This window comes from Rhinolophus ferrumequinum, chromosome X (assembly GCF_004115265.2).
Source record: "Rhinolophus ferrumequinum isolate MPI-CBG mRhiFer1 chromosome X, mRhiFer1_v1.p, whole genome shotgun sequence".
Classification (NCBI taxonomy): domain Eukaryota; kingdom Metazoa; phylum Chordata; class Mammalia; order Chiroptera; family Rhinolophidae; genus Rhinolophus; species Rhinolophus ferrumequinum.
The window spans coordinates 85702643-85714056 of record NC_046284.1 but is presented as its reverse complement, the minus strand read 5'-3'; the positions used below and the strand labels follow the sequence as shown (position 1 = coordinate 85714056).

The window sequence follows — 11414 nt, the reverse complement described above, 5'->3', positions numbered from 1 at the left end:
CCAATAAAAAATATTTAAAAAAAAAAACACTTTATGAACCAGCTTTGTCAGCAGCCAGCATCTCACAATGGTAAAATCCCTGCCACTCAGCAGCTGGAGAGATCTACTAGCTAATCCTAGCTCTGCCTCTCCTTGTCTGCATGATCTCTGGCAAGTTATTTAACATCCACCTCATCCTCAATTTCTACTTCTCTGTAAATTGGCCACGATTACTCCATTGTAAGGATTAGAGATTCATGCTTGTAAAGGGCCTGGTGCTGTTCCTGGCACATAGTAAGTGCCCAGTAAATTAGTTGGCATGGTGGTGCAACGGAAAGGATCCCAGGCTTTGGAGTCAGGAAGACCTCAGTTCCATGCACAGATGGACCGTTACCAACTGTAGGACCTTGAGCATAACACTGTCTCAAAGTTGAGGTTACCCATGTGTAAAACGAGAATAATGCCTGCCCATGCTACCTCAGGGAGTAGTTATGAGGTTCTGAAGAGCTAATAAACCAAGGTGTTGTGAGAGGTGAGGGTTCCCTACGTCTTAGGAGCCAAGACATTACAACCAGTGGACTGAAAGAGAGCCCATCAGAAAGCTCTTCTGAGTGCCACCTAACCTCCCTTCAGATGCCAACCCTAGTTGAAGTCTTCCCTGAAGGGTGTCAGTAATAAATTAACTATCGTGTTTTCTGTTTATGAGACCTACGTAATGGGAGACGACTCACATTAACTGTGCCTGTTTTGTTCAGGGCATTGTGCCCAATGCCTATGCATGTTATCACATTGGATCTTTTCATGACCATTTCACTCAACCCACATACCCCACTCCCTACTGGATATTTCTCCAGCACCACACATCTAAAACTGAACTTATGGGTGGCTGGTTAGCTCAGTTGGTTAGAGCGTGCTGCTGGTAGCACCAAAGTTGCCGGTTCGATCTCTGCTTGGGCCACTGTGAACTGCGCCCTCCTTAAAAAAAAAAAAAAGAAAAAAAAAGAAAAACTGAACTTATGATAATAATTGTAACTCATCATCACTAAGTACTTGCTGTGTGCCTGGCACTGTGATGTTCCCTTTGACAGTGAATGGCATCCCCACTGAGCTTTTGCCCAAATCAGAAACCTAGGAGTTAGCCTTGACTGCTCCCTCTTCTTCAACTCCAAGATGCTTGTCAGTCCCAAGCCCTGCCGATTCTACCTCTCAAATCTCGAGTCTCCAACTCTTACTGCCACTACCTGGTCCAAGCCACCATCACCTACCAACTAGACCACTGCAAAAGCCTCCTCACTGCGCTTCCTCCCTCCAGGACTATTTCTCTAGAATCCACTCTCCACAGCCAGAATGATCCTTTTGAAACACAAACCTGATGATGACTTTCCTGTTTATAAGCCTTAGGAGGTCCCATTATCCTTAGGATGCAATCCAAAATCTGTATCCTACCTTCAAAGGCCTTTTGTGATCTGGCTTACCTCTGCATCCTTACCCTAACCACAGCCTCACACTCTCCTCTGCAGCTCTGCTCAACTAATTTCAATTCCCCAAAGGCCCCAAGTTCACTCTAACCTCCGGATCATTTGTACATGCTGTTGCCTCTGCCTGAAACGTTTTCATCCTTTCGTCTTTTGCCTGGCCAACTCCAGCTCATTCTTTGTGTGACATTCTCCTGCTTCTGGGATGCATAAACATCATAAATTTGTTACCAGTACGGAAAATTTCTTGTGCCTTGTATCTGTGCCTTGTGTTTTGTAATTATTTGTTACATAAAATTTCTTGTACCACAATATGTTAAAAAATAAATGCTAGGGGGTGGCCGGTTATCTCAGTTGGTTAGAGCCTGGTGCTGATAACACCAAGGTTGCCGGTTTGATCCCAGCATGGGCCACTGTAAGCTGTGCCCATCTTAAGAAAAAACAAAACTAAAATTCCTTTATAATACAAAAAAACAAGTACCTAAATGTAAACAAATAAAAATTTGAATTAAAAAAATAAAACAAAAGATTTTCCCCCCTGAAAGTTTGGGCCAAAAACGTGGGTGCACATTATACATGGAGTGCATTATACATGGCAAAATATGGTAATTCTCTTTCCCAGGGATTGGAACCCAGGTCGACCTGAATCCAAGGTCTGTCTTCGTGGTGCTCCACACAGCTCATTCCCACACTAGCCTCGTGTACTCAGTATCCCAGAAGACGACATATAGGGGACATCCACAAGGAAGGGTAATTTGCCACATTGAGAGATGCTTTTCATTGGGGTTCAATTCAGAATAGTTTGCTGTCAAGAAGCCTGTGTTTAAGTCTCCCCTAGCCAAGCATGTGCTGCTCTGGGTCTCAGTTTCCCCATTTATGAGTGAGGGGGTGGGAACAGATGATGTCTAAGGGGACATATCTCAGGACCTTCTAACCTGCCTCACTGGCTGGAGATTCAACTCTTCAACCCCTCGCCCCTTTTTCATTTCTCCTAGATCCCCATCTTCCAGAACATGTCACCAGCCACCCATCTCCCATACCTTTACCCACACCAGCCCTTCTAATAGTTGAAATCAGCCCAACCCAGCCCCCAAACACACAGAGCCAGGAGGTGCTCATCCCCAGCTCTCCTCTCAGATTTTATTGACTGATGGAAACTACATCTCTGTCAGCCACCAGCTCCTCAGGGACAGTGTTGAGGACAGAGAACCTGAGATGATGCCAGATATCAGCCTGAGAGCACACACAGAGTTCCGGAAGGTGACCCAAGGGGGAGAAGAGAGAGGGATATGTGAAAAGGCATTGTGGGGGAGGAGGAAGAGGACGAGGAGGAGGAGGAGAAAGAGGAGGAGGAGATCAAGAAGCTCCCCCTGCCTCCTACAACTCCCAGAGTTCAAGAACAACCCAGGCTTCAGCGTTCTGGACTCCTGCCCAAGAACAAGGAATCAGCCCATGAGCTCCAAAGCCAGCCCAGCCCTTGCTGGCTGCCAGGTGCTTATCTCACCCAGTCCAGACTCCAGCCCAACCCAGGAAGGAAGCAAACCAGAGGAGCAGAGACAAGGAGGAGTATTAGAGGTGGCCCCTCTGATTAGGGCAGATGTATATACTGCAGCAAACTGGGCAGAGGCTTTGCATAATGTCATGGCAGCAGCTGCTATTGCTAGAGTTTGCTGGGGGCCCAGCGGAGGACAGGGTTGTGGGGACCCATTTCCAGCAGCCAGGGAAGGGTGTAGTGTTTGTGCTATCTTTGTGTGTGTTAGGAGAGGCAGCCTGACCCTGAGCCAAGGCCTGGGGGTGGCAGGTCACTGCTGAGGCCACAGCCCATGAAGCCTGTGGTTGCATTCCAAGCTTCAGAATCTGGGAGTTGTTGGGCGTGGTGAAGGGTGGGGACCTCTCCTAGGGACCAGATCAGAGGTGATGTTTCTCTTCTCTGAACCCCCAAATCGCCACAGCCCAGCCAGAGAGAAGAGGAAGTCTCACCTCTTCGTCTCAGGCCAGAGCTCAGATATCAGGTGGGAGCCTGAGGGCCCGAGGGGAGGAGCATGCAGAAGGCCCCCTGGGAGAGAGGGCCTGGTCCTAGTGTGTTGGGGCAAGGAGGCCAGCAGCCTGAGGAAGCCCAGTGATTCAGCTCCCACCAGGAAAACTGTCTGAGGTGGGGAAGTGCCCCATTCCCTGGCTACGTCCCCACAAGGTGGGTGATTCCATGAAACTCCATTGCATAGTTCTCAGTGGGGGGCAGAAGGGGTCCCCAGGCCTGTTGCTGCCTGCCTCCCCAAAATATGGCTTTGGAAAGGAGCCCTCAAGAATCAAGAGGGCCCTCTGGATGGGCAGGTCCACCCCTCACAGGGAAGAGATCTTGACAGTCTCAGGGAGGAAGCAAGAGGTACCCAGACTGGAGTTCCTGAGGGTGCTGCTGGCCCTGCCACCACCACTGCCACCAGGGGAGGAAGGTCGGCTCTCATCTGGGGTGTTGGCAGGAGGGGTGGGTATACTGATGATGGCAGCCACGAAGTCCCGGCTGTCGCAGTTCAGGTCAAGGCTGCCATGGGGCTTGGCATTGAGGCTTGAACGGCTGTGGATGGAAAGATGGAAGGTTCTTAGAAAGTCATCTTAATACTTGCCACAGCAATCATGACATCTATTAAGTGCTTACTGGGTCGCTGGCACTGTGCTAAATGCTTCCCCTGCACCCTCAATTATGGTGGTACAGGGTAAGGGCTCTGGAGTCAGAGAGTCCTAGGTTCAAATCCTGGTCCCACTCTTACCACTCTAAATCTCTCTTTTCTCTCATCTGTAGCATGGGGATAACAATACGGTAGGTCCTCACTTAACAGGGTCAATATGTTCTGTGATTTTTAACTGAAACGACATTTAAGAAAACCAGTTGTAGCAGAGGCTAACTGATATAAACAAGGGTTATGTTCCTAGGCATTTTATCATCAACATGATAAAAAAATGACGTTATTTAAGGACCTGCTACATTTCCTATGTCATAGGGTGCTTGTGGAGATTAAATGAGATAACAGATGATACAAAGTGCTCAGAATAGTGCCTGGACCGTAACAAGCGCACACACCAAAAAAATGTTGTTACTCCTGACAATTCAAAGTCCTCACAATAGTCGACAGTAAGAGCTACACAATCTAGTCCCTGTTCCTTTCTGATTTTACCTCCTACCATTCTGTCCCTCACTCATTCCACTCTACTCACAGTAGCTTCTTGGCTGTGTGTGTGGTTAGATACATACAGACCCATTCCTGCCTCAGGGCCTTTGCACAGGCTTTGGCTCTGTCTGGAAAGCTCTTTCTCTAGATATCTACATGGCTCACTCCCTAGCTTACTTCAGGTCTTGGCTCAGATGTCACTTCAGCAAAGCCTTCCCTGACCACACAAAACTACATCATGCCCTGTTCTACACTCTCTATCCCCCAATCCTGATTTATTTTCCTCCTTGGCATTTAACACACTACATCATCTGTGTATTTGTTTGTTTATTAATGGTGACACCCTACTAGAATATAAGTTCCAGAAGGTCAGGGATTGCTGCATTGTTCTATTCACTGCCTAAGGTGAACGAAATTCCTAAACTCCTAAACTGAATTCCAAAGTGCCTAAAACTGTGCCTGGCATATAGTAGGTGCTCAATAAACGTTTGTTGAAAGAACAAATAAAGAACGAGGAGTTCCGGACAAGATGAGCCCAAGCTCCCAGGATGGGAGAGTTTGGGCTCGAATTTGACTTGCTAGGCCTGGAGTCATGAAATCTCAGACCCTCTGGTCCAAGCTCTGAGCTTCCCCAGGGGTGGCCAGCTGGTGGGGAGTGCTTACCTCTGAGGCACGGGGCTCCTCCGCAGCCCTGCCAGTGTGTCCAGCTCCTGCATGCTGCCACGGCTGACCGAGGCAGTGGAGTTGGCAAGGCGGATGGCACGGCGCTTGGCCCTGCGGGGGCAGCAAGAGGATAGCAGGCTGCCAGCCCCCACTGGCTGGGAGGACACAGAGGTGCTGCGGCTGGTGCGGCCACCCAACGAGACAGCACCCAGGGCCTCGCTGAAGGTTAGCTCGTCTGTGAACTCATGGCACTATGGGAAGAAGGGAGGCATGGTCACAAGTCACTACAAAGGAGCTGCCCCTACCCGCAGGCCTTTGCTTAGACCGTTCCTTCCTTTCTGGGAGTCGTTCTCTCTTCCCTTCCCTTGTCTACCCTTCAAGGTTCAGCTCTGTTGGGGCCCCTTCCAGGAAGGAAAGTCTGAGATTTCCACAATTAGTAGTGAGCCTCTCCTCCCCCGGAGGGAGCTGGCTTGGTGGAAGGGGGCCTCACCGTTGTCTTCTCTAGACAGTGCAGCAAGTGGTGATGTTGCTGCTCAAAAGCAGAACGGTTCCTGACACACAGCGCCTGTTCCTCCCCACTGCCACTGTCCTGGAGTAGACGGAGCAGAGATGAAGTCAGCACCTTCTGCCTCCCATCACTGCTCAGGCCCAACCCCAATCTGGGCCCTACCCACCTCAAGGCCCCCGTTCTGCTTGTACTGCAAGAAGGCATTTGTGGTACCACTCTTTGCCAACCGGATCCTTGCCAAGCGTACCTTCTACAGAGAGAGAAGGACAGAAAAGGTCAGGTGGGTAAACACAAGAGGTGATGGACTGGCTGGGGGTAGGAGGACCGGGAGGTGCTCAGATGGAAGGAGCAGCTACCTGCTGTGCTCGGCGCTTGTCAGCACGCTGGTTCTGGTGGTAGATGCGGCTGAAGTTGGACACAATGACCGGCACAGGCAAGGCAATGACCAAGACACCACTGAGTGAGCAGATGGATCCAAAAATCTTGCCAGCAATGGTGCTGGGTACCATGTCTCCATAGCTGGGGCAGAGGAGGTAAGCCAAGGTCAAGAAGAGTGACCACCCATCCCTCAGTCCCCCACTCTGTGACCCTGGCCAGGCACTCCAACTCTCTGAGCCTGTTTCTTGCTCTGCAAAATGTGAGGAATGACCTTTCTGGCCACCAGTGGGGGTCAAATGAGAAACGGGCCCTCAGCCCCTACAATCCGCTGCCCCTATCTGAGCTGCACACCAGGCATCTGAGTCACCTGGAAATATATTAATACCAAGCATAGGGGAGAAGGAGGAAATCACAGGCAGTAAACATAGCCTCCTGGGGAAAGAGTTCCACCACCGCAAGCCAGATGAGGGGCTCTGTCCTGGGAGCAATGCTCTGTTGGTTTTGCTTGCGTCTGTCCTACTTTCTCTAGGTAGGACCCATTCTTATTCTCCCAGGGGAAGCCTTGAAACTGTCCTCAAATGAAAAAATAGTGGGGAGCCTTGAAACTCCCCCTTCCCTTTCTCTACGTCAACCCCCCTCCTATGGAGATGGATCAGAGCCAATCTTACCACCTTATTTCACAGAGGCAGTGAAAACCAAAGCTCAGGGAGGTTCCATAACTGACTTGCTCACGATCACACAGCATACTTTTGTCCTAAACATAGGACCAATCAGATCCCCTCCACAAAAGTGCAGCCTCTGTAGTCTTAAGTCTCCAGGCTTTTGCTCAAGCTGCACCTCCCTCCTCCCCAGGATGGGAGGGCTGTTTATTTCTTTCTTTCTTTTTTTTTTTTTAACTCATTTAAAAGTCTCTCCAACTTGGCCATTTCTGGCTCTGTGATGTGTCATCTCAGACTCTCCTCAACAAGGAGACACAGGCAGCTACCCGCCCTCCCAGGGTTGCTGTGAAGATTGAATAGGGTAAAAGGCATCAAAATACCCAGTTCCAACCCATTCTCAGGCTCAATATTTGTTTGTCGACTGAATCCTGAACCTCCAACCAGAATTAATTTCTACTCCTTAGACACCTCCAATCAATTTTTCTGTACCTCTAGTAAGGAATAGAGCAAGCCCAATTCATCCATTCAACAGATACTGAAAAGCAACTGTATACCTATTTCCAGTGATGGAAATTTAGAAAAGGACTACAGTCTCGGCCCTCGGCCCAACTCTTTAAGAACAACCTGAGTTTGGTGATTCCATTTGCTGCTTTTATCCCAACCATTTCCTCTTAAGGACTGGAATTTAAAACAATGATGCTGAAAATATCTTGTTCTGGGGAACACCAAGGAATCAGAAAGCCACAGAGGTAGTGACCCTAGAGGGTTGAGAGCAGACGATTCTAGAGGGTTGAGAGCCATAGGTCCTCAAGATGGAAAAGGGGGTGATAGAAAGTCAGTACCTATTTATCCTGCACCAGAAACTTTCAGAGAACTTTTATAGCCACAATGTCACTGAAGCCCTCAAAAGGGATCATCATTTCTTATTTTACAGAGGGGGAAACAGGCCCCAAGAAAACAAGGTCAACAAAAAGAGTACAACTAAGACAATCCTTGAACCCAAGTCTCCTGACCTAGAAAATCAAGGCACTGTCAGAGTTGGGCAGGATTTGAAGCTTAGTCCAACTCCCTCAGTTTTTACAGAAGAGCAATCTGAAGTTTGTATAGAGAGGGAAAGAGATCATTTACCTCACCTTCTCATGTTTACAGGAAAGGGAAGTGTTACGGATTGACCGGGCAGCTCCTGACACAGGGTCTGCACTCACCCCAGTGTGGTCATGGTGACGATGGTATACCAGAAGGCCGCCGGGATGCTAGTGAAGTTGGTCTTGTTTGTGCTCTTCTCAGCATAAAACATGACAGTGGCAAAGATGATGATAGCCATGGTAAGGGAAAAGAGGAGAAAGCCCAGCTCAGAGGCACAGCTCTTGAGTGTGTAGCCCAGAATCCGCAAGCCCTGTGAGTGCCGGGAGAACTTGAAGATACGGAACACCCGGAACACACGCAGGGTGACAAAAGCGCCTGAGACATCGTCGCCCTTGGCCACGAAAAGCCCGATGTAGTAGGGCATGATGGCCACCACGTCTATGAGACTCATTACACTCCTCAGAAAGCGGCAGCGGCTGGGGGCGGCAAACAGCCGCAGGAGGTATTCACCCGTGAATATGAGCACACAGGCCGTGTCCATGCAGAAAAAGGCCATCGGGAAGCGGTCGCCACAGGGCACCTCCTTGGAAGGCAGACGCGCGGAGCCGCGGCACGGGATGGTCTCCACCACGTTAGCGATGACCGACACGGCGATGAAAAAGCCGGTCACGTAGTAGAAGACCAGGGCCGCGGTGCTCGTGTGTGGGTTCTCGAAGGCCCGCCAGAGCTGCTGGCGCAAGGAGCTCCCGGCCGGCAAGGCTGGCCCTTCCCCAGCCTGCTCGGCCTCCTCATCTTCCGCCAGGCGCTCGGCGTTCTCCTTCTTGCGGTCCCGGTACTCTTCCAGGCAGCAGTCGCCGACAAGCTCAGGCACTAGGCCGTAGAAGGCCAGCTCTTCGTCGAAGGCTTGGATGCACTCCTGCCGCGGGCAGTGCAGGCGGCCCGTGCGGTAGAAGTTGAGCACATGCCGGAACATGTCCGGGTCGCGATCGAAAAAGTACTCGCCCGAGTCGGCATCGTAGAAGAATTCCTTCTCGGAACTGCCCAGCAGTGTGTCTGGGTAGCGGTCCAGCGTGTTCTTCCAGGTCTCAAAGCGCCGTCCGCTCACATTTACCACCAGAACCTCATCTGCTCGAGAAGCCTTCACCCCCGGCGCTGGGGGCAGGGGCTGCTGGGCCAGGGGCAGCCAGCCCACCGCGGCTGCCCGCGCAAAAGGCAGCCACGTGGCCACGCCTGCCGCCATCCTGCCGGGAGCCCCAGGCCTTTGGACACTTGGGGGGTGGCCTTTAGGAGAATGTGGCTGTCTCCAGGATGGTGGGGGCTTGGAGAGGCCCTGGGCCACTCGCACAAGGAAACAGGGGGAGTCTAGAGAGGCCAAGAGGAACCTGGAGGAGGAACTAGAGACAGGGGCAGGGGCTTGGGAGGCATCTAGAGGGTCTGGGAGGGACCTGGCCGATGTCTTGAGGAACTGAGAAGGGGCTAGGGGATATGGAGAGGAGCAGAAAAGGGGCTTCCAGACGGGCCGAGAAGGATCTGATGGAGTGTTTAGAGACTAAGAAGATTCCTGAGGAGTCAGCATGTGCCTGAGAGATGTCTGGGGGGGGGGTTGTCAAGTGGGGGCAAAAAACACTGGGGCAGGATCCACACTCTTGAGACTTCTAAGGGAAGGAAGAAGGTACTAGAACCCCTTAGCGGGGTTGGAGGGGGGATTGGGGCAGCAGAGGGATAGAAATGGGACCAGAAGTGTTTGAAAGAGGCTGAGGGTGTCTGGTGGGGGGTTCTAGAGGGGCGGAAAAAGGTGAGGAGGGTTGTCCATACCCTCAAGACTTTTGGGGAAAAGATAACGGGGTTGGAGTCCCCTCGGAGACCTAGGAAAGGGGTGTCATAGAGTCAGGAGGTTGTAAAGAGGCTGAGAGGTGTCTTGGGAGTGCCTGGAGCTGCCAAGAATAGCCTGAGGGGGGGTGTCTACATTCTACAGGAGTTCTGGGGAAGGAAGGAGGTGGGGCCCCTAGTGCAGCTGGAGAAGGCAGTGAGGTATCTATAGGGGTAGATATGGGGCTAGGTTATTTTTCAGGGACTGAGAGGTGTCTGGGGAGAGGGATAGCTAGGGGGGCTGAGAAAGCCTGGTCTGCCCTCTCAAGAGTTCCAGGGACAGGAAGGGGGCTGGGGAGTTTCGCGGGGCTAGGGCTCAATTGGAAGGAAGTTGGGCACAGACCCAGAGTACCCAAAGGATAAAATACGAGTAAGATAAGAGGAACAGGGTGTTCTCCCCAAAATGGGTTGGAGAGCGGGGTGGGGTGTTGGGAGTTGGGTGTGTCTCCGGGAAGGGGGGCTGCTGGGCCTTGCAAGAGGCTGCGGGGGGTGGATAAGGCTGCGTCTCACTGCTGGGGGCTGGTCTGGGGAAACCACACCCCGAGGGGCTGGTGGTATGTGCCAGGCAGCGGCGGCAGCAGCAGCGGCAGCAGGATTAGAAAGAGAAGCAGCTACAGCCAGGCCTGGGAGAGAAGAGGCAGCACAGGCAGGGAAGGGGGCTGGGTCTCTGGAAGGAGGCTCTGGAAGGACAAGGTCCAGCAGGACCCTGGGGCACTGTCCCCAGGATGGGATAGGGCGTGGGGGCTGGACCAGGGAAGGGCAAGGACAGCAATGTTGGTGAACCCCTCCCACTCCCCACAGGGCCAACCTCACCTGTGTCCCCACTGCAGCAGCGGCAACAGCGGTGGGGCTGGGGGTACCAAACAGCGGAGCTCCTGCCCCCCTCTGCAGAGCTGCCTGAGCTCTATTCCTCCTCTGGCTCTCTCCCCGCCCCTCAGAGCTTGCCGGGAGTTGGAGAGAGAGGCAGGGAGGGGCCTCGTGGCTCCCAGAGCCCCCTCCCCTAGGACCGCCAGAGAGGGACCCTGGGGAGACTCCGCCTCCTACAAAGCTGGTTGGGCCTCAGTCGCGTCATCTGGAAAATGGGGGTGGTAGGGAGCTTTGCCAGTTCTGCCCACCTCCTTCCTGGACTCCCCCCTCTTCCTGCCCAGCTTCTACCCCCTCTGCCCCTAGGGGCCCCCACCCCCACCCGTCTGAATCAGCAGCACTTAGCAGATGCGATCGATGGGGAGGCGTCTGTTAATGGCCCTAGAGCGGAGTGCCACGGGGAATGATGCAGCGCTGTGTCCCCTCCCTGCCCCCCAAGGCTAGAGAAGGCGGGGGTGGGGGGAATTGGTGGGGGGCGTTTCTCTAGCCGGCCAGGCCCCAAAGCTGCTCCCTGGGGTGTGTGGGTTAGAGCCCAGCTCTAACCAAGCCTGCTGCTGTGGGACTGGAGCACCATCCTCCCGTGTTTGCATGTGAAATGGGGGGGGCTAAAAGGAGTGCAGATGAGGACACGAGAGGCCCCACCGTCATCCCAGGTTCTCTCCCAGGCAGGCCCCACTCTGGGGCAGTGTCACTCATCTGTCCACATCTAGGGGCCTCAGATCATGCCTCCTCTCCTAGAGGGCTCTGCTCCAGGTGGCAAGCGCACGGG

At 52.6% G+C, this 11414-nt stretch overlaps 1 protein-coding gene across 3 annotated transcripts; it reads right to left on the bottom strand.

Annotated features, from left to right (window-relative positions):
• Nucleotides 1–2583: 2583 nt before the first annotated feature.
• On the bottom strand, nucleotides 2584–10875 carry KCND1 (potassium voltage-gated channel subfamily D member 1). 3 transcript variants are annotated; one of them, XM_033119900.1, is made up of 7 exons: nucleotides 10595–10875; nucleotides 8032–9777; nucleotides 6146–6308; nucleotides 5956–6039; nucleotides 5772–5870; nucleotides 5282–5532; nucleotides 2584–4026 (listed from the first exon to the last, which is right to left on the bottom strand). In XM_033119900.1, exons 2-7 carry the CDS (start codon nucleotides 9150–9152, stop codon nucleotides 3795–3797), a joined length of 1950 nt encoding a protein of 649 aa, XP_032975791.1. In that variant the 5' UTR covers nucleotides 9153–9777; nucleotides 10595–10875; the 3' UTR covers nucleotides 2584–3794. The 3 variants fall into 3 exon arrangements, with proteins under 3 accessions (XP_032975791.1, XP_032975802.1, XP_032975810.1); XM_033119911.1 differs by having other exon boundaries at nucleotides 8032–9306; XM_033119919.1 differs by having other exon boundaries at nucleotides 8032–9274.
• Between the last annotated feature and the right edge of the window lie 539 nt (nucleotides 10876–11414).

Coding starts and splice junctions, on each gene's coding strand:
- KCND1 (XM_033119900.1), bottom strand. CDS start 9,152: ATGGCGGCAGGCGTGGCCACGTGGCTGCCTTTTGCGCGGGCAGCCGCG. Junction 6,309..8,031: donor GTCACCATGACCACACTGGG/GTGAGTGCAGAC, acceptor CCTCTGCCCCAG/CTATGGAGACATGGTACCCA. Junction 5,533..5,771: donor ACTGTCTAGAGAAGACAACG/GTGAGGCCCCCT, acceptor TTCTTCCCATAG/TGCCATGAGTTCACAGACGA.